This window comes from Hesperophylax consimilis, chromosome 5, assembly GCF_061612785.1.
Source record: "Hesperophylax consimilis isolate HC1 chromosome 5, BYU_Hcon_1.0, whole genome shotgun sequence".
Lineage (NCBI taxonomy): Eukaryota > Metazoa > Arthropoda > Insecta > Trichoptera > Limnephilidae > Hesperophylax > Hesperophylax consimilis.
In genome coordinates this window covers 29,201,794-29,229,501 of record NC_142840.1, presented here as the reverse complement: position 1 = coordinate 29,229,501, position 27,708 = coordinate 29,201,794, and the positions used below count along the sequence as shown (strand labels likewise).

Below are 27,708 nucleotides of genomic sequence, written 5' to 3'. Positions count from 1 at the left end.
ACATTTAGGTATATAAATTTTCAATTACAAAATTATTTATAATCCGAGACTTTATCGAAATCTTAAAAGAAAGAGGAAGACTTTTATGTATAGTATTTTAATTATAAATTTATTTATAATCCGTGACTTTATAAAAATCATAACAATTGCGTTTTATTTTATTCGAGAAGGAATGTTTAGGGTTTGTTATTTTTAATTATAATTTTATTCTTAACCCGTGACTTTATCAAAATCAAAAAAGGAGATCTTAACATTTGCGTTTTATTTTGTTCGAGAAAGACTTTTATGTATATAATTTTTATTATAAATTTATTTATAATCCGTGACTTTATTAAAATCATAACAATTGCGTTTTATTTTATTCGAGAAGAAATTTTTAGGGTTTATTATTTTGAATTATAATTTTATTCTAAACCCGTGACATTATCAAAATCAAAAAAATCTGCGGGACTGTCTTTTACTAAACAACAATTCATGCTCGAAAACACGCGTCGTAATTACACGTTCTGATCAAAACTCCGCGAAACTGTTAAAACTCTTTAAATTTAAACAGAACACTTTACTACTTTGATTTGAGATTTATATCTTGAGGTATCTAGCACTGAGTTGCAACCCTCTCAAGTCTGAAGTTAATTATTTAAGATACCGCGACGTATTTACTCTGCGAATTCGCTGCTTAAATCTGCCGAAGCTTTCCAAAACTGTGTAAAACTGTTTAAATTAATTTGAGCACTTTTGTTTAAAATCTTGCGACGCACTTACTCTGCAACAAATTCCCAAAAATTGTCAAAACTGTTCCCATTTTTTCTAAATCCGAACTATTTATAACTGTATTTTCCCATTAATCACGTTAAAAATATTATATTCTAACCTTTATCGACTTGTATGTTCTTTTCTATTTAGGTCATAGTCGCATCATGCTAATTAGGCCATTCTGGTTATTTCAAAAAGGTTTACACCCTGAAACCTGTTTCATGTGATCAAATGATCAGGCGCGGACTGGAAAAGCGAGTTCCGATTCCCATAGGGCGCTTTCAATACAATTCTTTAGTGAACGCTGTTTTTTGAAGTGTGAATTCCGGACTTTTCATTTTAAAATCTATATTGTCATCGCTCTTCCGTGATTTTTTTTGTCTCCAACTTTAGATTTTTTTCCCGATTGTACGTAATTTTATTGCCAAATATTCTAGTATGCTCCTTCTTTTGGGCGTGTTTTTTAATTTATTCGGGGCTGTACCTTTGTTTTGTCTCTTTCATTCACGGAAAAGACATAAATAAGTTATAATGTGCCAAACATCACTTTAAAATGTTAACAAAAAAAGCTTTAAATTCATTTTATCTCCGGCTATTAATTTTAATGGATTTCCTTCCTCCTATACCCACCATGTAAAGTCTAGTGGGTACTTAAGACTAAAATTCTGTTAAATCTTTCCACTTGAATTTTAAAGAAATCGGAAACCTTTTTCTCGAGTAAAAGATCTGTTGCAACCCTATCTCGCGTCGTCCCATGTGGCGCTACACGTTTAAAAGGGTTGTGAATCCCTCAAAAATGTCAAGTAAATCAACCTTGAATCTGAGTGGCTTTTGCTACTGCGTTAACCTAACAATTTGGTGGGAATATTTTCAAGGTCGATGTCATATAAATCAAAGCTTAAAACACACCCCTCTCTTAAGATATCCTTTGTCCTGTCAAAAGTTGTACCTCCTTCTTTCTCCCTGTAATCCGATTGAGCAATTCAATTTTTCTGATAATCCCTGATAGAAAATTTCTATCCATGTATGCAGTTTCCTTTAATTCACACGCGCCTGTTCCAATAGATGTCTCTACGCTGACGGTTTATACTATTTTCCTTCGGAAACACCTTTGGTCCATCACAAGGTCAATTATAATTTATTGGTGGATTTCAAAATATTACTTCTTACTTTATTAATTCATATTATTTTACGTAGGTAGTCCTATCTAAGAACCTAGGTACGTAATTGTTCAATGTTTTCTATTTTTAATAAAACTGTACCAGCATCAATATTTGGTTTTCTTCATCAGGCAGAGAAAAGTTCACCCTGATCGGCCACGACTGGGGAGCGGTGATTACCTACAGATTCGTAGATCTCTACGGATCTATGCTGGACCAGTTCGTTACCATGAGCGCCCCCAGTGGAGATATCTGGGCTAAGTTGGTCTTTTCGGAGTGGTGGCAGTTTAGTCATGCGTGGTAAGATTTTGTATTATGACATTTATTACACGTATAAACACTAATTTAATGAAGCTGAAACTTTTAGACAATCACTTCTTTAGTCGAGCATCCTATTTTGTAATGTATGCATGATCTATTGGCAAATACCCGAAATACTTTAACCAAGTAATCATGTACGTCATTTATCTGTACGATGAATTAAAAAAATTAAAACATCATTTTTTCTGTCTCACACGTCGTTGTCACCACTGATTACAGTGCTACACGTCGCAACGAATTACGTGATATCAGCTGTCTTCTGTACCTCTACTACTGGAAAGAGATGGAGTGCTACACTATCACGTGATGTATTAGGTTGTACCAAGTGACGACATGTGACATTTTTAGTACGGCTGTTATAGTTTATTTTTATCTATTTTTTATATTATAACAACAAACAGTACATGATTTATAGAGATGAAACAATATATAGGAATAAGATACTTCATGTTGGGTACCTATGATATGTTGCCTTGTAATGTCTGCTAAGTGGTATGTTTATTCCTTAATTACCATGTGACGTGTGTAGTATATAGGTGTGTGTGTGTGTAATGTATATATGAGTGTTTTTGTGTGTGTGTGTGTGTGTCTATATGTATGCGCATTGAACAGTTTAAATTATTGACATGGTGCTAAATTTGAATTTGGGCAGTAAATCCGAAAAAATGTTGAGTTTAGACAAATATTATTTAGGGTGTGAAGAGCTCGGTTAATTGGCAAATTAGATGCTGCATTTTTTTTACAATTAAGCTTGTGGAATAGCACTGTATGTCGTGTACGTCTCATAGGTATGTTAAAATTAATAAAGGACAGAAATTCGGTACAGTAGATGTTATTATTTAAAATTCTGTGTTTAAATATTGAGTCAGCTACTTACTACTTGTCTTATATTTCACAAGGAGTATTATGTTTACAATTTATGTCTTAGTAATTTGTGCTGTATTTTAATAAATATAATCTGAGTGAATCTTATACTGACCAAATAGGTGAGTTATACTCAATTTGGCTCCCAAATAATGTGTGTAGAAACATTTTGAACTAGATGTATTACAAAAGTCACTGTGGCAATTCTTATTATGAAACCGAGCATTTTCATTGCTTTGTTCGTAATAAATAGTATTTAAATGTGACGAAAATATCACATAATATTATAAAACAGAACTCTGTATGAAGCAGCAATAACTTTAGAAGGGTGAATTCAGGTGTCATAAAATTTTAATATATTGTAAATGTTTTCATAATATTTACTATGAAAACATATAGTTTTATTAATATCTCTCCGACAGATAACATCATATAAATTACAATAATAAGAAATCAACATGGTTATAGTGATGCGTGATTATGAGCTATAATATAAAGCAATTTTAATGTTTGTTTTAGTATTGTACGACAGATTATTAATCCATTTACAGTACAATCATTCTGACACTTTTAACATCTGGGAAAATAAGTATACACAAAAAGTCTTAAGGAAATTTAATGAGAAATTAAATACATCCACTGTTTCAAAAATTTCATTTCACAGCACCATTTTTCGTGTCATGCTATGTTGTGCTAGAACATCTCATCTGCCATAGCATTCCAAGAGAAATGGGCTATCAATAGAATTATGAATTATATTTAAACTAAGTACTTATTGCAAGATCAGCATAGCGTCTCTTTTCTAAGCTTAACCTATTTGTTGCCTCACGTAAGTCTGTATGGTGCATGAACCTCGGATAAGTTCCATGCGTCCGCATATAGACTTACCTGGGGATTTTTTTCTGGATTTGTTCCAGCACATTTAGTTTGGTTCTGACACACATCACAAACATACTCTAGCTTACTTTTTATAACGCCATCGTACATGGCTATCATTGAATACAGTCATTGTAGTGTCATCAACGGGAGTTTGCACCATGCTGGAGTGAGTCGTAACATGTGGTCATAGAACGTCAGTTTGGGATCAAGACGACACCGAAATCTTTAACTCCATTGACTCAAAGACTATGGGCTTCTGGGAGCGGGTACAGTTATAACTGTAACTTATATTTTTCTGATCATTCTACGGCAGCAAGGTCAGATTGTATTTATAAGCAGTATTAGTAAGATATTATTTCCATCGGATATTTGAGGTCATCTGCAAACAGAAGACATCTGCTATATTTAATATTAATAAAACTAGGAAACAATTTGACAGTCGCCATATTTTTTATTCCACATTTTTCAACAAGACTAGTAAGGTACATAGATTGCTTAAGTGGGGCGAAGATCAATGCACCTTCATATAATTATGAAAATCTTAGAACAGGGCTAAGATGTCGCTTGGAAGCTGCGCAAATTTCATGACGCCAGAGTTCATCGTTATGAAATTTCATCTTTTCTAACAGATTTTCCGTTTTAGAGTGCGCCCGTTGATCTGACACGGAGATGAATTCAATTATCGTTCTGGATAACCTTCTGATTTGCGTGCCTGTGAAGAAAGATTGCCCAGGTGAAAGACCATCTTTCAGAATTTAAATGGTGCCTAAAATGGTTTTCTCCGTGTTTGGTGACTATATCTGAATAACCAGGTTCTTCCCTACCTACCTCTTCCCTATCTCCATGCCCCAATTGGGGTTGCCATAGTCTCTCTGGCTTCAGACGTTTGAGAGCCGTTGGGACTCTTGGGCGTCATTCACATAAAAAAACCTACCTACAGATAAAAGTCTAATTTTGTTTTAATTCGCGTTTCGCAGGTACGTTTTCTTCTTCCAAAACTCCTTTCTTCCTGAGATCAGTGTCAAGATAGATGACTTGGGCATTTTTAAGAAGGCAATGGTCAACATGAAGAAGCCATGGCCGAGGAGTGTCAGTGATGAAGACGTTGAAGCCTACAAATACACATTCGGAAAAAAAGGTAAGTATTACATATACATATACAGGGTGACCGGGGCGATTCAACATGATGATAGAAGTAAAAAAGATAAACGATTTTTTTATAAATTCCATTGTTTTTTTTTCCATAGAAGAATTTTTATTTTTCTATTCAAATAATTCAACTTTTGAACCTGAAAACTGCTTTTAAACGTTGGAAATTCAAAAATAGTTACTTATTACTTTTTTACTTCATGTAGAATCCCCTCCGGAAGTTAGTTCTTTACCCCAAGACACGTAGACTACTTATGTCTCTGGTTTACTGTTGTGGAAGAATATGTTATATTCATTGTTTTTTTTTAATTTCAATACAATTTTTTATGTTGACTAAAAATTATTCTATAATGTTTTGAAACGCACCATTTTTAATTTTCCGCTAAAACGACATGATCATTTTTGTTCGTGAATATGACGTTATTGGCGTCATGCCGGCCAACGTCGGTGACAGACGTCTTACTAGCCAGAAGTATTTTCTACATGATAATGACGTTGTATTCACTTCAAACCGTTTCTTAATGTATGGTTTTAGATATTTTTTAAATAAATCATAATTATGATGAATGAATCTAAAAAATTTCACTTTTTTGTACAATGACCGGTCAGTGGTTGAGTGGGCATAGCGCTTGGGTCTCACCCGAGCGTCGCGTGTTCGATTCCTCGGCTGGCTAAGTCCTCCATCACAACACAAGCAACATTTTCGGCTTTCTGTGGTGGTAGTAGGAGATTTTCAAACATTGTTGGATTATTCGTGACCCGGGAATATTTGTCTTTCTTTAAAAAAAAAAAAAAAAAAATGATAAAGAAAATAATGTACAGAAAAATAAGCTTTAAATATTTCCCACATTATTTACTGTAAGTTTCTTGGTTTGTTAAAATACCCCATTGAAATAAATCAAGAGAAAAAAATTAAAACTGTGAGCAGGAACATAATTTCACCAAATACGACAGCGTATTTTTATGCTTATTGTGTTATTAGTCCAGTCAAGATGTACATCCGTGCTTGCAAAAGGTCCAGTCATTCTTAATTTTTTATATGTTGTTAGGACCTAAACCAGTATTAAAAAAAAAAAATTGCAACTTCGAAAGTGCTGTGCGAGCGGCGGTGGACTTAAAAAACCAGGAAATTTTCGGATTTTTTTTTCAGTTTTTGTTCAATATCTCAGTAAAGGAAAGGTCTGACCAGTGTAGTCTGCATTCATACTTTTAAAGTAGACTAATTTTTCTATAATTTGAGACCAAAGCAAGCTATACAAAGCCATTGGTTTTCAAGATACAGTTCTTCAAAAATAGGCAATTTTTTCCAAAAAGTTAAATTTTTTCGAAATGGTCACTTATTTTGTAAAATAATTTCTAAAATACGCATCCCACGTCAAATATTGAATAGAATAAAGTTGTTGTAAATTTAATAAGATTTTATTTGAGACTAGATTGATATCTGTAGACTAAACGGTTCTCTCAAAAATGGTAGATAACCAAAAACAGTCATAAGTGGGTTTTGGGTGAAATTCAAATAAACTTTTTTCGCGTCTTTTTATGGTTTTATTGTGCTGTGAAGTAAATCCATTAATCATCGTGGGTTTATCCTAGGGTTATAATTTAATTACGACTATTTCAAATTTCAAGTACCCATTAGTACCTATACCCATGAGTCATCATTGGTTTATTTTATGGCATAATTATCGACCAGTATAACGACCTTCAGTCAAATTTAAACAATACAATAATTGGGAAACTTACTTAACCCAAATTTAAAAGCACCACTAATATTTTAGCCGAGTATTTTTACTGTCCCTCCCCCCCTTGATCTCCTTACCCGCACCCGGCCCTTCCAGGGCTTGGTGGATTTTACCTCTTACTGTCCTTTATGGGATGCATTGGTACAATAATGGGTGGGAGCGGTCTGAAAGAGCTACTAACCACCATCTACGCAGGCCACAGTGTTGACAAAATTTTGAATGGGCACGCATATTCACGAGCTGTTCGAGCCCACATTTTGGCAAACCTCACACTGGCCAGCATTGTTTTTTATGAGGTTGAAATAACTCCTGAGGAGCGAGACGAGACTGAAAAAGTTGCTGCGAGACACTTAAAGGTCTCTCATTATATCAGCAGAAGAAATTGATACCTACCAAATACTAAAGGCAAAATTTAAAAGTGCCTTGGAGAAAATTGAAGCGAATGGTCCAACATCACAGTTGTGGGTCCAATACTTTCGTATGACCACTTTGATAAAACTATTCATCCAGGCAGAGCGTGCTGGTGATTGGAACCTTCATTTGTATACTGTCCGCAAGATGCTCCCTTTTTTCCACACAACTGGACATTTTTTGTATGCTAAGAGCGCGCACCTCTACCTTCAGGATATGATGGCTCTACAAGATCGGATGGATAAAAGTGAATACGACATGTTCACAAAAGGATCCTTCACCATTCGCCGGTCTGACAAGTTTTGGTCTGGGTTGTGGTCAGATCTAACAATTGAGCAGAAGCTGATGCAATCCATGAAAATCTACGGTGGGTTGACCCAAGGAAGGGGAATCTCCGAAAGTGTTCTGGCAAGGTGGACAGCAGGAATGGTGTTTATGTTGAAGATTTGTGAAGAACTGGAAAGTTTTTGCAGCTTATCATGTCCTACTGGAGAGCAGCATGTAGACATGAGACCTTCTCGAATCATCCGAGATAATAGTGATGTGGAAAAACTAAAAAACTGTTTTGCTCTCCACCCTCCATTTCCCAAAACTGACAGTTTAATTTTTATCAGTAGTGGTTTACTGGCAGGTCCTGAAATTAATTGCCACACGGCCCAGAGAGTTGGAACAAGGGTTGCGCAAGGGCACAAATTCTACTCTGTACTCTGCCTTCACTGCCAGCCACACGCCGATAGATGCCAGCACTCACGTCATTTTGGATGGTGGCTACCTCTTGCACAAGGTCGTGTGGCAGCGGAAGAGCACGGTTCGAGCACTTTTGGCACGTTATACCACCTACGTCCGAAACCACTTTGGGAAGAACGTCTCCATTGTTTTTGACGGCTACCCCGAAGATGCTACCAAAAAAAAACACCAAAACAGCGGAACGACTCCAGCGCTACGCAGCTCATTCCAGCTACGAATTGACGTTCGATGAATCCACAGTAATTCAAATTGCTCAAGAGCATGTATTGCTCAATGAAAACAATAAGAGACGCCTTATAACGCTTCTCTGTGACGCCTTTCAGAAGGAGGGAGTAGAAGTGGCTGTTGCCGAAGAAGATGCTGATCGAGAGATCGTCATGATGGCGTTATCAAGAAGAGCAGATGCCGATCGGGTCGTCATAGTGGGAGAAGATGTCGACCTGCTCGTTCTTCTCAATGGTTTGGGCGCTGAAGAGACAAACGTCTATCTTCAGAAGAGCACGAAGGGTGAAGCTGGTTGCTGTCACTGAGTTGCTGGTTGCTGTGAAGCAGGCATCAAGTGCTTCGTGGCTCTATATGGGGGTGACATCGCGAGGGATACTTTGGATTTCCTGAGGTATAAGACGTTTGTCACTTCAACAAACATAAACCTCGCCCGTTTGCCACCGACGGAAGATGCTGCAGGCCACCATGCAGCAAGATGCTACCTCCAAGTGCAGAAGTGGCGGAGAGTCAACTTGAATCCCACTGAATGGGGGTGGAAGCTGTCTTCTCAAAGACTCACCCCCATCCCTACAACGATGGATCCCGCACCTCCTGCCCTTTTGCGAAAAAATTCGTGTAAATGCAATAAAGGATGCTCTGGGAGCTGCTCGTGTAGAAAGGCTGGGCTCCACTGCTCAGTCCTCTGTCAGTCATGCGGTGGCAAATTTTGCATTAACGTCCCGGATGTGGAGCTGAAATGCTCGGACGATGAAGATGACCCGACTACAGACTGACGCCTCTCCCAGCTAAGATAAAAAGAAAGACATGATTTGGCAACCAAGACACAATACCTACATGATTCATATTAGTTTTATTTTTTGTGTACATGTAATTTGTCCTTATAGTAGGTACCATGATGTTTGTACAAGCATTTTAGTATGTAGGTATATAAAACAATGTTCGAAGATGACGTAATTCCCGATAGATGTAATATCTTTTCTTTTTTTCACAAAAATGTGTTAACTGTTTGATAAATAAAACCATAAAAAGACGTGAGAACAGTTTATTTGCATTTCACCCAAAATCCACTTATGACTGTTTTTGATTATCAGCCATTTTTGAGAGAACCGTTTATAGATATTAATCTGGTTTCAAATGAAAGCTAATTAAATTTACAACAACTTTATTTCCCATAATATTTGACGTGGGATGCGTATTTAAGAAATTATTTTACAAAATAAGTGACCATTTCGAAAAAATTTAACTTTTTGGAAAAAATTGCCTATTTTTGAAGAACTGTATCTTGAAAACCAATGGCTTTGTATAGCTTGCTTTGGTTTCAAATTATAGAAAATTTAGTCTACTTTAAAAGTATGTGAACCGACTATACCGGTCAGACCCTTCTTTTACTGAGATATTGAGCAAAAACTGAAAAAAAATCCGAAAATTTCCTGGTTTTTTAGGTCCACCGCCGCTCGCACAGTACTTTCGAAGTTGCAAAATTTTTTTTTTAATACTGGTTTAGGTCCTAACAACATACAAAAAATTCAGAATGACTGGACCTTTTGCAAGCACAACCCCCTTTTCATGTTTAACTTGACTGTACTATATGTCAATACCGTAAATACAATATGTAATTATACTAACCAACAGTGTCCATCAACTCAGGTCGTCTCCGTTAAGGGTTAAGTTGAAAATTATATTTTAGAAACACACAATTTAAATATAGAATTGTTAATTAATAAAAACAAAATAATTTTCTGATGTTGGTAGGTAGATACCTACTTGAATTCACACAATCCGTTCCATTTTTTAAAACGTCACACGCGTACGTACAAGGAAAATTTATCATCAAACATACCTTATCAGTTGTTTGTGATGAGCGTGAGTTATTTGAAAAAAGAATATAGTTTTCAAAACTGGAACTGATAGTGTCAACAATTAAGACATGCGATAAAGTAGATACTTACCTATTTATATAACCTTTTTGACAACCTATTTATATATATGCCTACATATTTACAGACAGAAAATTATTTAATTGCTTTTTCAACAATTAAAACTACTCCGTTATTTTTAAAGTCGTTCAACAATGTCAATGAGAGAAGTGGCTTGGTGGAGTTGAATTATCACGATTGGTGAAAATTTTACTTATAGTTCCATCTAGCGAAAATATGTGGAAGCGTTCAATAAACAGTTTTCAGAATTTATTTAACCCTAGAATACTAAACATATTTTTTAGCCCATTAATGCTAAACTTCGCCTGTGAGGCGACTTTTATAAAAAAAAACCATATTTTACTTAAAAAAAATACAACATATTAAAACAAAAACAAAAACACTTTTATTACATATTGGGTAACAAAAAAAAATAACACAATTCATTTTTTAAATACATTAAATATATTAAAAGCTTATTTTAAGATCATATATTTTGTTTCGTGGTATACAGAGATCTTTTACAAAAAAAAAAAAATCAAAAAAATTCACAATTGGAAATAAAAAAAAAACTTCTGGGTCTTATAGACCTGAGATGTACTAAGTCTATAAAAATATATTTCACAGCTTACAACTTAAAAATATTCATTGAGACCAAAATAAAGTTTCGGTTTTTTCCACCTACTTTTTTTTGTCGCATTTGCAACAGTTTGGAGACCGGTGTTCTAAGCAGTATGTTAACTTGCATTTTGCGCAGAAATAAATACTCATACGCCTCAATTTCGGGGGGCAGAAGTCACACATTGATCTTTTTCCCTTTTTTATGCATGGTTCATCTGAATCAGTGTCAGTATTATGACCAACCACGTCATGAATTGCAGAACGGACTCTTTTCTGCATACGTGGCCTTTCTTCCAAACGGATGGCGCACCAGTCGCTGCATAGGTTCTTGCTTAATATCTTGAGAAATTCTCTTCTTGACATTGGCTTTATTTTCAAAGCTTCGCAATTGGATACATAAATTACAAAGCTATTGAGTAGAGCCATATTCAACATTCCATAGAACATGCAAAGTGGCCAACGCCTAGTTTTACGGCTACAGCTTGAGTGACCACACATCTGGTCAAAAGTATCCACAGCACCTTTTGTTTCGTTATAAGAATGAATTATTGTCGGCTTACCGGAAACGGAGTCAACAGAAGGCTTGTCGTGCATCGTAGAGAGCAAAAGAACGGTCTTTTGAGGTTTTGGCTTGTAGCTAACAAGAGTGAGCTTTTCGTGGAATCCAAAAAGAGATGTCCCAACAGGGCGTGATGAATTATGTTTGAACTCTGGTGGAATTTCTTGCTTATTATTTCGAATTGTTCCAATAAGAGTAAGGTTGTATGGTGGTCGAAGCAATTGCTCAGCTAGCGGTATAGAAGTAAACCAGTTATCGGCAGTTAAATTACGATTTGTGCCATGTATAGTCTTTGTAAGCAGCTTACAATAGTAAGAGCCTAATGGTTCGTTTATAGCTGTACCGAGGTTTTTTCCCAAATACGGTGAGGCATCAAACATATATTTTGATCTAACATCGCACACTAAAACAATCTTTATTCCGTATTTGGCCGGCTTATTAGGAATATACACACGGAATGGACATCGTCCCCTGAATGCCAAAAGTTGTTCATCTATTGTCACGTATGAGCTTGGTTTATACAGATCTCTACATTGCTTGATAAAAATTTCCCAAATATTTCGGATAGGCGCAAACTTATCAGTTTTTTTTCTGTCGTCTCGAGTGTTACGATCATCGAAACGCAGACACTTTACAAGGAACTCAAACCGTTCACAGCTCATTGCAGCTAAATTTTGGGATCCACAAATCGTAGGATCAAACAGCTCATTTGTTGTCAAGTGATTATTTTTCAACGCTCCGCTCAAGATAAATATGCCAAGAAGCGCACGAAGCTCTTCTATTCTGACCTGTGATGTAGTAGTATTCTGAATTTTATACTTGGTAGCTGTTTGTATAATATATTCATTAGTCCGCAAAAGTACTTCGTCCATCAACTCCGAAGTAAAAAACAGTTCAAAACATTTCATGGGATCAACAATGCCCTTGGCGCCTTCTTTTGGGCCTGGCACAATATGGACTATGTTTCTCGAAGGAGTTCTGTTCGATTTTTGTTGTGACGAAGAAGGTTCTGAGGACCAAATATATTTGTTCTTTCCCCTCATAATCGATGCCGATGGCGTAATTATCCGATTCTCACAAGCCGGCTGCTCCCTATTTTGCGCCGTGGCTAAAGCTTCCTGAACATGAGTCGGTGTGGATTGTACATCGACATGAATTTGATTTGATACATGAATATTCTGCAAGTCATCGTCTAACTCAGTGACGTAATTGGGGTCATCCACACTGTCATCTGAATCAAAATCCGCTCCTAAATCGTCGTCCTCTTCACTTCCATCTACCGATATTTCCTCCAGCCATTTAAGTAGCTGCGCTTCAGACGTTGCCATTTCATAAAACTATAAAAATTATACTCAAACTTTAATTTTTAGCAAAAAATCAAAAAAAAAACCACAAACATATATGTACAAAAAAATTACCTTTAATGCTAAACTTCGCCTCACAGGCGCCACACGTGTCTGTATCTCAACAACGCAGCCGAGCAAATCCAAAAAACGTCTGTGCGCTAGCTCGTACAACACTCAACTGAGTTGGCGCGAGCGCATGCTTTGATACGAGTGAGCGATCAGGAGATATCACTCCAAAAAAAAATTGCTTCGCCTCACAGGCGATGTTTAGCATTCTAGGGTTAAAAATACAAAATTCTTAGAGAATTCTGACTCAAGTTTTTAATTCAGCATTTTATCAATGCAAGGACATTAATAATTAGTGCGAAATCGTTTACGAAACTTTCGTAATAATTAAGTTATTGATGTCTATAATATTGTCATTCCTTGTACTTCATTTAGTCAGTGGTAATTTATTGCTATTGTGGGTGTATAATCTATGTTTGGAGAATATATTTGATCTCAAGCTACTTGGGGTGCTGGAAGGGCCGACCCTGTGCGGGCCCAATTGGAGCAGTCCGCTCCGCGCGCCGAATTTCCTGCTTACATATCGCGCTTGAGATTATTTTTCATAAAAATACAAATTATCCAAATATTATTGATTACAGTGATCATCTACCTACTGCCCACTACCCACTATCTACTACCTACTACCCACTACCCACTACCTACTACCTACTACCTACTACCCACTACCTACTACCTACTACCCACTACCTACTACCTACCACCTACTACCTACTACCCACTACCCACTACCTACTACCTACTACCTACTACCCACTACCTACTACCCACTACCTACTACCTACTACCCACTACCTACTACCTACTACCTACTACCTACTACCTACTACCTACTACCTACTACCTAATACCCACTACCTACTACCTACTACCTACTACCCACTACCCACTACCTACTACCTACTACCTACTACCCACTACCTACTACCCACTACCTACTACCTACTACCCACTACCTACTACCTACTACCCACTACCTACTACCTACTACCTACTACCTACTACCTACTACCTACTACCTACTACCTACTACCTACTACCTACTACCTACTACCTACTACCTACTACCTACTACCTACTACCTACTACCTACTACCTACTACCTGCTACCTGCTACCTACTACCTACTACCTACTACCTACTACCTACTACCTACTACCCACTACCCACTACCCACTACCCACTACCTACTACCTACTACCTACTACCTACTACCTACTACCTACTACCTACTACCTACTACCTACTACCTACTACCTACTACCTACTACCTACTACCTACTACCTACTACCTACTACCTACTACCTACTACCTACTACCTACTACCTACTACCTACTACCTACTACCTACTACCTACTACCTACTACCTACTACCTACTACCTACTACCTACTACCTACTACCTAACGGTAGCGATTTAGAAAAGTCATGTTTTTGTTATCTTATAACATGTAATCTTTTCTGTGCCGTCAATTTTGCCGCTAAGTTGAAATCCTTATTCCCGCCATAAAAACGATAAATATTTTGACATCTGCTGATTGTGAGTTTCATCGAATTTCTGCCGCAACTGATTACTTTATTTAAGGTGAGATATCAATATTTTCTACTCAAATTATAGATATTTTAACGCATAAAGATGTGTTCTATAATAATATCATCAGTTTAATTCACTGTTCACAGTCATTTGCCAGAAAATCGTAAATGAATTTCAATGTTAATTCAAATTAACACTGGTAGTGATGGACATATGTTCGACTAGTATGGCGAATTTTTAAATATTATTTATTATCTTAGATTATTTCTTTATTTCTGAATGAATTTTGGTTCAAATGTTATTTGTTTCAAACCTAAAGATTATTACTACATTGTAAATGTGCATTTTTGACATGAAACAGTTATTTGTATTACTTTTGTGTTATGTTTATTTTACCTTACTATTTATAAATTACCCTCCGACGTCCAATGTTAAGCCAAATTAACGAATAATAAAAAAATTTAATTCTAAACTTTCAAATAAATTTCTGATGTATTATAAAGCATTACATGTTGTATATATGTGGAAACAATAATGCGGATGTGAAAGGGTTAATATTAACACATTGGTATAAACATTTATATACAGATTTCCAAATAACAGATTATGTCGTTTTTCTCAGCTTGTCAAGCAAAGGACTTTTGACGAATATTTTGATATCCATTGACTTAATTTGAATTAAATGAAATTTATTTGCGTACTCATGCATTCGAACTCGCAACCTCTTCTTCATATTCTATGTCCAGGACATAGCCACCATGCTACATGGCCACCAGAATCATAATCAATATTTAGTTTCATGTTTTTGATAGCTCTTCAAACAGCATAAATAATATAAAGTTAGTAAAATCATTATACCTACCTTTTTCCAAAAAATGAATGACTATGTAAATATTATAATGGTTATCTGATGTCAGCACACACTAAACACCTGCAGCCGATTGCATAGAGACCAGACGCGTTAACCTTGAATGTCTGCCACTGCACTGACAACTCATAAATAATCTTGCACTTTATATATTACCAATTACCATCCAGCGACCAGCATGCTTAATAATGACAGGAGTAATCCTTGCTGATATTGACGCGCTGAGATGCAAATTGGCTCGGATGCGAGCTAAATAAAGTGATTATGAGTACTTTTCTGGGTTAGGGAGCCACGCTGTTGTTGCTGAATCAATTTTATTAGGACTCATTTAACTGGTCTGGAGAATGACTTTTCAACCATTCAGGCCTTTGCCATATTGACCGTTATATTTCATAAAGATGCTATCAGAAAGTCTGAGAATTTATCTGTATTTTCCGCTTCTTAATAAAATCCAAATAAATAGAATATTTCTGAATGTATCTGAGAAATAAAAACTGTTTTTAAAAAGAGGTTAAATACGCTATTACATTATATTATTATAAATAAATATATAATTTATTATTGGTATTAAATTTTTTAAATCAAACATAAAAAAAGTTTTAACACCGTTTAAATAATATTTTTAACTAGCTAACGTGTACCCGGCGTTACTGGGCGTTATCCTTAGGAGATAGACATATTCCATTCAGGGCTTTTCTGTAGGCCTTTTTAAGATATACAATTCCGTAGTGTATTATTTTAATATATCTCGTAAGGTTAAGCCAGCGTTAGCAATGTAGTGCCCGAAAATATATTTTAATGACTTGATTATAAAATATCGTCTTTTCTCTACTTTCTATAAATATAATATGCATGTGTCATATATGTAAACCTTCCGATGAAATTTTCTAAAAGATGGATGATTTTCTATGTTCTTTACTTTTTACTATGTCTTATATTCTGTACTTTTTTATTCTTTTTAAATTCTATTATATTTCAGTCTTTTTCACAGACATAGGAATTAATAGACGAGAAGATAATGGCGAGGGGTAAAATCAACTGTTGAAGAACAAAGGGGGTTAAGCTGACTGTGATTCGTCAATAAATCAATCTGACAGTAAATAGGCATCTCGCATTATAATATCACCATTTAGTTCTTAAAAGTAAAATCTGCTTTTGAATGAATAGACATTTTTACATGGGAGCGCAAATTACTCGCCACGTTATGAACTAATTTGCGAAGTCCAAATTCGGCAAAGTAAATTTCTTCTGTTTGCAGAGTCGTAGTTAGTTTCAGAGTATTTAGTTAAGACACTTTTACAAATGCTTCATAATTTATTTACCCCAGTAAACAACGATGAGCACACTTGAGAATCGCTACATTGTGATGTGATAGTATATGTTTCTAAAACTGATCCATATAATACGGTGTGAATAAGCTTAAAATAAAGTAAAATAATGCTTACTTATGGAATGTAATACGACAATTGGGTTTATTCTCTTTTTCACATCTATTTTTACAAGTTTTCATATCACAAGTCAACATTTTGCCGTGTTATTTCGTAAAATGAACCGATGATGCCTCGACCATAGTTCGCACAAGAATGATGACGTCACGTTTTCAAATTTCACTTGAGGCCATACGCGAGCCCAGCCGGCTCCAATGGAACCGGTATGGGGAGTGGGGATAATACGCTTTTAATCACTTAGGGCAGGTCTACTAATATTCATATGTCTATGGTCTTTTTATATATTCTTTCAAATTATTTTGATGTATTTCACAAACACTAACTCGCACGTTTAAAATATAAACAGTTATTTTTTTCATTTTGTAAAATAATTTATTTATACTTTTTTAAAATTTCTTCTACATTTCATACTTGATTTATTATTTTAATTTACTGTAAAAAAAATCAACCACCACAAAACGGACATGTGCCTAGCTTGGTGGTCTTAACGGTGACCGGATAACTCATCAAAATGATAATTCAACACACCTATAAAAAGTGTTATAAAGTTATGAAAAGTGACGAAACAAAAACTAGGCTAAATAGATTACATATGTAAAAATTTAACCTAGTTTTTGTTTCATCACTTTTAATGACTTTATATCGACTTTTGAAGGTGTGTTGAATTGTCGTTTTGAGGAAGTATCATGGAACCGATTTTTTCACAAATTGTACTAAAAAAAATCAAAGGGGGGACCCTTTGATAAAAAAAATGTTCGGTTTTTTTTATCTGGAACATCTGGCAACCCTACTTATGACTTTTATCGGGTCATAGAATGCCTACCATATACCGGTAATAGGTACACAAATTTATTAGGAAAATTATTTTGAAAATTATATCGATATTTTTAAAAATAAAACGCAGTTAAGTACCTAAGTCTTAAAATTATTTAATATGTTTGTACTGAAATAACAACCTAAAATATATAGGGGCTTTATTCATATAATGGGTTTTATACAAGTGACGAAAAAGCTAAGGTTGATAGTTCTTGGTATCCGATATTTGACAGTTACAACAAAACTTTACCATTTATTTTACTCAAATATAACTTATTGGCCAAAGATCAAAATATGTATGCACATAACAACTATTAAATTTTTTTAATGAAAAAATTCACTGAGTATCTTTATATTTAACTAAGGCATTTGTCGAGAGATTTTTGCACTATTTTGCACTAGTCGTGTTTTATTAAATATTATCATATTTTATCATTGTCGCACTCCCTCTCAGCGGCGTAGCTACCTAGGGGCTACGCGGGGCAGTGCCCCGGGGCCCTCAAGCTCAGGGGGCCCTCGAATCCTTACCAGAAATCTAGATAGAACTGAACTTTTGGAAATTTCTCCCATTTTAAAATAAATATGACAGGTTGCATCTTGCAACCCTACTTTAATCATGACAACTCAGTTGAGAGAAATTCAAAAGTAATGCCTAGGGAATTCCCCTAAATTCTTTCTGTAGGTTGGCAGTGTTTGGGATAGTGATTTGTGCGTCATTCCCCAACGACACTTGTAGCGTATTAAAATATGGATAGAAAGAAGAAACCCAGTGGTGCATTTAAACGCAAACAACGCCAAGAAAGAGAAGATAGTAAACAAAAATTGCCCTAAATTGACAAGTTTTTTAGTCAGCCTTCTGCAAGTACAACTGGCGAAAATATTTCTATTGATAGTGACTCAAATAATGTGGTAACTGCAGTGTTGGTTGAGAAGCCTACTGAAGAAGAGTCGACAATTATTGCTGTTGGAGATACCTCCGCCGCCGATCATGTGAACGTGGATGATGTTTGCATGAGACACATAAGAGCGGAGGGTTCGGAGGAACCACAGACCTCTACATTTAAAAACTAAATCCGACTAGATGGTCCAGTATTGTCAATACGATATCTGCAATAAAACTTTGTTATTTTGATATTATCAACGCATTATCAGAAATAGTTCTAAAGAGTCCTAATAAAGATGAGTGTAGTGAAGCAGAGAGTATTAAAACAAAAATGCTAAATTTCGAGTTCGTGTTGCTTTGCGAATTCATGCACAGTGTATTGAACGACATCAATTATGCATCCAAAACTTTACAAAAATGCGACATCAATTTGGGCGATGTGAGTAAAGTTTTAGCAGAGACCAAAGCTAAGTTGCAAATTTATAGAAATGATTTCGAATTATTCAAGTGCAAAGCCAGTGAAACTGCAAGAAAATATGGTATTGATACCCATTTTCAAGAAAAAAGGCATAGAAAAGTTAAAAAACATTTTGATGAATTAGTTGCTGATCACCGATTTCCAAACCGAGAAAAAATATTTAAAATTGAGATTTTCAATCATGTACTAGACACAGTAATATCTCAATTAGATACACGTTTTATTGGTATGAGTTCAGTCTGTCATATATTCGATTTTCTAACACCAACATTTTTATTACATGTTGATGAAGCAACTTTATTACAAAAGTGTGACGAATTCCAAAGAAAATATTCAGATATAATAGGCCTTAGTTTTTCACTTCAATTTATTTATATTTACCATCTAGTTTTACCTCAACTAACTCAAGCATGGACTGTTCACCAATTATATAAGGAAATAATGAGCAAATATGGAGTGCTAATGTTATTGTTCTTTACAATTCCTATCACTTCTGCAGCAGCTGAAAGGTCATTTAAAAAATTATTTAAGAAATAAAAAATAAAATTATATAATAATATAAATAATAATGGGCCAAACTCGACTCCGACACTTATCGCTAATAGCAATTGAAAACAAAACCGCATCAAGCCTGGATTTAAACGAAGTCATTGATACTTTTGCGAAAACTAAAAAGCTAGGAAAAAATTGTAAATATAATTGTTATTTAGTCAGTTGGTAGGCCCGACCTTTATATAATAAACCCATGAATCTTCTCTATTTCGTTTTATTAGCCGTACCTACACCAAGTATTGTAATTTATGTTGTTACTGTTTAATATTTTTATTACCTGCCCTGCAGTCTGCAGTGCACAAAAAAGAGCTTAAGTAGCTTAGCATTTTTAAAGTGTTTGTATATTTCATATTTTTATTTGATAAAACCTAATCAGTTTACATAGCAGTGGGCCCCATTTTTTAATTTGCCCCAGGGCCCTTGGTTACATAGCTACGCCACTGCTCCCTCTAACATTCTTATTGATATATTTCCCTTTCAAACCATATTTAAACGCTTACTACGGAGCCTTAAGCGTAAATCCCAAGTATAAAGATCCAGTATCCAGTATTGTGCAGACAGCCTTGAAAGGATTTCTGTAGATATTATTGCAAAACATGTTTATTCTGGAAAACACTATTATTATTATTTTAAATTATATTAAAAGATTGTCGACCTGTCGCGTTAGGTTAGTTAGTTGAAGGTGATCCTGAGAGAGCTTCGTGTGTTAATAATACAATAATTTGACTGCCTCCGTGGGAAATCCGGAGGTCGCGGGTTCAAATCCCGACGAGAGAAAATAATTTTTTTATTTTTTTTATTTGGTACAATATTTTTTACATTTCAAAGTTTTCTAGTAATGTTGGCCTCACTGGGTGGCTTGCCCGTGCTGAGGCCTTCATTTTATAATATGAAAATATAATTTATTTATTGTTATTAAGTTTAATTTGTAGAACTCCATTTTATTTTTTTATATAGAATATATATATTTTTATATACAATAATATCATTATTGGGTTTATAAAAACAGTTTATTTTTAAACAAGTTCTGCTGTGTAATTATTATTACGCGTGACACCTGTTTCGCCCTCTAAAGGCAGTTTGATAATGCCTTTAGAGGGCGAAACAGCTGTCACGCGTAATAATAATTACACAGCAGAACTTGTTTAAAAATAAACTGTTTTTATAAACCCAATAATAATATTATTGCATAATTGGCAGTTTGATAATGCCTTTAGAGGGCGAAACAGCTGTCACGCGTAATAATAATTACACAGCAGAACTTGTTTAAAAATAAACTGTTTTTATAAACCCAATAATAATATTATTGCATATATTAAAAAAAAAAAAAAAAAAAAATATAATCTACATAATACCTAAATTTAAAGAGAAAATAACACATTTAAAATATAATCTTGTTTGTTTGTGAGTGATGTGTGTTTATATTGGTTTTGTGTGTTACGTGTAGGTTTTATTTTTATTTTATGCTATGAAATTTTGGTAATATTGTCTTTTTTGTTCTTTAATCCATTTTGTAATTTTGTGTGTGAATTTATTTTTACTTTCCTCAATTTTAATTTCAAGTTTTACACTGTTGAAAGCTTTTATAACATGGTATTGGTAGTGTCTTTGTCCAAAGCTTGAATTTACTGTTGAGTTTTTATTTTTTCTTTTTACGCTTGTCTAACTGGTATGTTAGTGTTATTTTGTTATGTTGAAATTTCTTTTTTTTTCAAATATGTAGTTTAGTAGTGTTTTAACGTATAATTGGCGTATATCTAGTAGGTCACAGCTGTTGAATATTTGGTCTGTATCAGTCAGTCTATGTTTTTTTTAGCATTACCTTTCAGATCGTTTTCTGTGCGGTTTCTATGTAATCAATAGCCGAGTTTGTTGCTCCTCCCCAAGCAATAATTCCATATTCTATTATTGATTGGCAAAGTGCAAAATATATTGTTTTCAATTGTTTTATTTTATATATGTTTCTTATGTTTGGGAAAATGTGTATTGTTTTGAGAAGTTTATTTGTGATTTTTTTGATGTGAGGTATCCATCTTCATCATTTGATTGATTGTTTCTCGATTTAATTATTATTTATAGAGTGGAAGATACTTTCAGTATCGCCCTCGTGTAAGTTCAGTTTTCTGAATTGAAACGTTGCTTGAAATTGCTTTAACCATGCTTGGTGATTAGATCTGAATAGCCAGGTACGTTCCTCTTCCCCATCTCCTTCCCCTCCCCCTTATCTTCAGCTCCACAATGTAACCTAATTGGTGATGCCATAGTTTCACTCGCTCCAGATGGTTAACAGCAGTTGGGAGTCTTGTGCTGTATTCACAAATAAATAAAACTTAATAACGAGTACTTTTATGGTGAGGAATAATGACTTTGATCAAACGTATACGTAATCGCAAACAGTAAACGAATTAAAAAAAGGAAAACATGGTTTCTTTTTTTATTTATGAATATTAAGATACCTCACTTCATCGTGTGTGCCATTAAAAAACTAATTTATATAACAGCAAAAAATTACGACGAAAACACACAGGAGGAACTTTTTAAAAGGTTTTTTATTTAAGCAACCAAGAGGCCCGACTGCTCCTAACCATCCAAAATCAGTGGAATTATGATATCTCAATATTATTGGGTTGTGGATGGGGTAATTTGGGTCGTGGTTCCGAACATCTTGTTAAAAATAATAATTATATTAATTAACACCCGGCGTTGCTGGGGGTTATTCTTACGAGATATACATACACCATAGCCTACTTTTATGTGGGCCTTTTTAATATATACGATTCCGTAGTACATTATTTTGATGTATCTCATAGGGTTTAGCCAGCGTTAGCCATGTAAGCGCCCGAAAATATATTTTACGACCTGCTTACAATACATCGCCTTTTCTCTAGTTTCTATAAATATAATATACATGTATCATATATTTAAACCTTTCGGAAGAAATTTTCTAAATGATAATGAAAACTCTGTCAAAATTCATTGCGTAGTTTAGAATAAATAAGCGCACAAACAAACAGACGCGGATAGAAAATTGTTTTATACTATTTAAAGATAAATCAATACAATTCCTACATTGGTACAGCAATGTGCATAATATAAATTCAAGTCCTTATAGTTGTAAAGGTTCGCTTACCCACGTCCTTTCCCTTTGTGCACGCACTCCCATGGTTGCATAATACCTCCCAATTGTGTTATCATTAATGCAGCAGACTTTTAAAACGCGTTTCTTAAATTGCATTCAGTTATAAAGCAAGTAGGTAGGTACCTACCTATATCCGCTGCATTCGGGTCCCCGCCGGCCAGAAGGCAACTACGCACCGAAAGTCGTGCACCATAATAACTTAATACCAAGTGCAGTATATCATTTATATACAGGGTGTTAAGAGACGTACCTGAACAGTGATTCGCGATTATTTGTTGTAAAAAAAATTAATGAAATTAATTTGATTTTTTTTTAACAAACAAAAAACTTATTCTATATGTCATCACTTTGCAGACTACCCACTCAACTACCCACCGACCGTAACCATCCAATTAATATTATTAGTTATTTTTAATTTCATAAACGAGATAAAAAGTCTATTGACAATTTTCTTTAGTTTACATTTTATGTATACAAAAAAATATATAAAAAGTCTTACACTCACAACGTACCCCAATTCAGGGTACGTTGTGAGGCTGAATGAAGTAGATAGAGGAAGGAGATGGGGTAGATGAAGGTGGGAAAGAACCTGGCTATTCAGATCTGGTCACAAAACTCGGCAAAAGCCATTTCAAGCAACGTTTCGATTCTGAAATGCGTCTATCACCATAGCGATACTGAAAGTATCTACCACTCTGAATTAGGAGGTTTAGATTACCGTGATAGCTCATTGTCTGAATACTTGTCCAGTTTGTAGAAGATCCCTACCAAAAATCAGTAATTTTAATTAATAAATATATTATTAAATAAATTATTTTAATATTAATAGATTGCTGATCGTTTGATTTGTATGGTTTCATTCATTACAGTTTATTCCATGTCAAGGAATGCGGTTTTAAAGAATGCCCAAATATTAAAAAAACAATATTTTTAACTAGTTTAGTCTCGCTAAATAGAGAAGTTTATTATTTCAGAATGTCATCTGAAAGTTACAGGAAGGTCACCAAAATGCGATACTGATTGTTGTAAGGACCATAGTTCATTGAATCTTTGTATTTATATTTCTTAACGTAGTCTCAAACATGCCCGCTATTACAATTTACATAATTGCATCTTATTGACATTTTTTTATATCTGAACTTATGTTACGTGGAGCACCAGTTCGAGCTCACAAGAGAGTATACTGAAATACTTGAAATTTATTTGACATGTGTATCGGGAATCTATGTTTCTTTTGTCATGAATATTGTAGACATCGAAACGATTTAAGTTTCTTTGGCCCTGGCGAATGGCGCCTGTAGCTGCTTGAACCTTGGCTTCTATTGAAATATTTTTAAAAAAGCGTCTTGGTTTGAATGGGAAGGTTAAAGATTAGATTTCCAAAAATAATGAAATGTCCTTGGCGGGTGCGGGGAGCAATCGCGCGCAATGATCGACAGTTTCAATCGCGGTAATTTCAAATTTCATTACATCGGCTAAAAAATAATCATAGCGCCGCCATCTCCATCTTAGAAGGATGAAAGTTTGTGCCAGTACCATTCCGATATTCATCGTGGTCGGAGGTCACAAACTGCGCATGCGCATGTGAACACACGTTTTTCGACATTCCGGATTCGACACGTGTCCACAACGAGGTTATATTATCCGATCCGAGTAAAGCAAGTGTTCTTTTGAAAAGGGGTGAATATTTTACAACTCATTTTAGACTACAAGTGCGTTACCATAAACATTCAATAAGATATGATTTCCCGATTTTCAAATGCATATTTTAATAAATCGTGCACGAAAGCGTAGATCATAAAGTTCCAAAACGCAGGGCCCAAAACCAAAACCATTGCGTATTCTTACGTGCGTATGTACGTGCATACCTTCAGATATTTTTTAAGCTTGAACTAATTTTGCAAACCAGTGAATCATTCCGCTTTGCTCTAGTTAAACACTAGCGCCAGGAACTAATTAATAATTATAACAATCGTGTTTAATGCGATGTCCCCATTACAATTAAAACGTAATTCATTATTAATTTATCCGTTGAACTTTTGACATCCTCTATCTGAGAATTATTGTGTTCAGTGTGCATTGCCAACCCCATTCACTTTCACTGACCTCGTTTACTGCCACAATCCGCATGCAATACGCTGTATCGCTACACGTGTGACCTACATCTTTAGAAAGGGAAGCTGGGATCTGCGACGGCCACTTTAAATACATACTCTTATTAATATCTCTGTACCGTAGCCTTATTATTCGAATTTCTATTGACCCCACAATCAAATCGAAGATATCGGATTACATTATTTCACTCGGAGGAGTTTGACGCCCAGAAAAGGAAATTATTTTCAAATCATGGCGACTTTGATAAAATTTATGGTAAAATAAATAAAAATCAAAATTTTGTTTAATAACTATAATATAATATAATAAAATATGTTCAGATAGATCTTTGTGCACAAATTCACAGACGGCTGCCAATATTGGAAATAATTTCATATATAGTATTAATTATTTTGAATCAAAATTGAGATTGAAAAAATTACAAAACTTAAAAAGGTTCTAGAAAAGTGAGAGAGGGGTAAACATTTTTGCAGTAATTTGTTCATTATGCTCGCTGAATTAATGGAGTAATAGAATTGATTGTTTTTTTTTGGAAATTTCTTTCATAATGGTTATTACATAGAAATGAATGATAATGGTTGTAATTTATCTATTGATTTGTTTTTTTTTTGTTTCAGATGCCCTAACCCCACCCCTGAACTACTACAGGGCCAACTTCCTAGATTCCTCAATCATAGACCACCCTAAAAAAGAGGTAACTACCAGGGGGCTCTTCATCCTCGGCGAGAAAGACGACTACATCTCCAGAGGCTCCCTCGACCTCCTAAAGAAGAGATTCTCAGCCATCCAGATCGTCCTGTTGAAGGACGCCAGGCATTTCATTCAGCAAGAGGAGCCCGAAGAAGTCAATAAACTTCTCCGAGAATTCTTGAAGAAGGAGAACTAAACATAGTCACATAAAATTCTTTTGGCAGGAGGAGCTCGAAGAGATCCAGAAACTTCTTCGAGAATTGTTAAAGAACTAAAATAGGAAAGAACTCGTGAGATTTTTTTTAGCAAGAGGACTCCGAAGAAGTCATCAAACTTCCAAAATAATTCTTGCAAGGAAGCATAGTTAAAATAGGAAAAATTGATATATATCCAAATTGATGGAATAGCCCAGAGGAAAAGGGGACAAACCAAGTTGCGAGGAGCGGGAGGTGGCGTGACCGTCTCCCTTTGTATAATTTGTCAATAAAATAATCTAACAGTATACAGGCAACTCGAATCGTAATATCACATATCAATTTAGTCCACGAAAATAACATCTGCTTAACCCAACCCGATTTAGTTCAGTCGTAGTTTATTCAAAGCATTTTCAAACCCTCCTGGTTCCAAAAATATGGTCACGTGGTTTGCCTCCAGCTCGTCGAAATGGTACCCAGATTTTATGTTAGGGTAAGTCTATCAATTTGGATGTCTATGCTATACTTAAAATATTTTTTTAATGTTCTGACAATCGTTTTTACTTACGGATCATTGAGTCAATCGCTAAATTGCAAATTATACGAGGTTGTAAAATATGTTATTATTATTTTTATTTTAAGTACTTAACACTATTTTTGGGAATTAAACTTATTCTTTTTGGTTTGGAACAGCTCATATTATGTAGATTGACGTTTTGTATGTTATGACTTATGATAAAAATATTATGCTAAATTGACATAATTTATTTGTGAAGAATACTTTTTACAAAAGATTTTATTCTATGACAATCCAATTTTGTACAGTGTCAAAAATAAATACATATTTTATGAAAATTCATGGCGAAAAACAGTAACTTTGAATAATTTATAATATCCAAAAAAGAAAGTCCAAAAAAATATGTGAATAACAGTATTTATATATTTATTTCCTATTTTTATAAAATAAGTATTATACTTTACAATCTATCAATTAATGCCGTAAGGTATTTTAAAAATAATAAATAATCGATTTCCATCACAAAAAGTTTATTAAAAAAACACTGTCTAATTAATTTCGATTTGATCAATAAAACAGTCAATAATTATCCATATTAATTAATCTTTTTTTTCCGTAATTATTTTTTGGAGTTTTATTAGTGGTAGCATTTTATATAATTATTAGTTAATTTTTTGCGCCAAGAACATTATATTAACGGTTTTACCTTTATGTAAATGAACTAGATAAAACGAATGAACATTCACGACCGATATGTAATATGACCTTTTTGTGATAATTTAATTACATTAAATAATGTGATCTTTTATTGATATTTAGAATTTTACATTTGATGGATATTGTGACGAATGAATAAAATTTTTTACCAAATTTGATCCGGAAAATATTTTTTTTTACTGTAGTTTGATAATGCAGTCATAGTAATAGATTAATTATTTTATTTATTTTATTACATTTATTTAACTTTTCACCCAACTATTGAATTTGGGAGCCACCTTTGGGCTGGTGCCCCAAAATACTTAATAAACCTGCTTGAATCTGTGCAAAGGAGAGCGATCCGTCTGATGGACAATCCGTTGTTAACAGACCGATTGCCTTCTCTAATGCATAGACGCAATGTAGGCATGCTGTGTCTGTTCTACAGGTATTTCAATGGAGCCTGCTCCAAGGAGCTAGCAGCATTGATTCCTGATGCACCGGTGCACGTGCGCGAAACTCGACGGACACGAACTGAACACCCGTTCACGGTTGACGTTGGCTTCATGAGAACGGGCCGTTTTTACGACTCGTTTTTGTGTAAGTCGGCTCGTATGTGGAACGAGCTACCGGCATTTGTTTTTCCTCCCTCCTATAATCCGAGCCTCTTCAAGGCCCGCATTAACAGATCCCTTCCTACAGCCCCTTCCTTATTCTGCCTCACAACGCCGCCCAACCGGGTGGTGACATAGTTCCCCTGTCTGTACACTGCACAGGCAGGGACACTCTTGTGAGGTGTCACATAAAAAATAAAAAAATAAATTCATTTATCTTATTTATACTGGGTTTTTTCAGACGATCTCACTTACGTTAGAACCATTCAGTTATACAAACAGTTAATACACAAATAGGTACAACAATTACAAAAATGTACTTGGACATAGAATACATTAAAATTATACATAAAAATTCAAGTTATAAAATTATATGACCGACAAATAGTACAAAATAGTAAGAG

At 34.8% G+C, this 27,708-nt stretch overlaps 1 protein-coding gene across 1 annotated transcript in view; it reads left to right on the top strand.

The window, feature by feature from the left end:
• LOC149423742 (epoxide hydrolase 1-like) overlaps positions 1-26,658 on the top strand; it is a 39,787-nt gene extending 13,129 nt beyond the window's left edge. Inside the window, exons 4-6 of the mRNA XM_089632096.1 lie at positions 2,045-2,213; positions 4,955-5,115; positions 25,211-26,658. Of these exons, the coding sequence (XP_089488222.1) occupies positions 2,045-2,213; positions 4,955-5,115; positions 25,211-25,479 (599 nt within the window). The 3' untranslated portion in view covers positions 25,480-26,658. The remainder of the gene's footprint in view (positions 1-2,044; positions 2,214-4,954; positions 5,116-25,210) is intronic.
• The last annotated feature ends 1,050 nt before the right edge of the window (positions 26,659-27,708 follow it).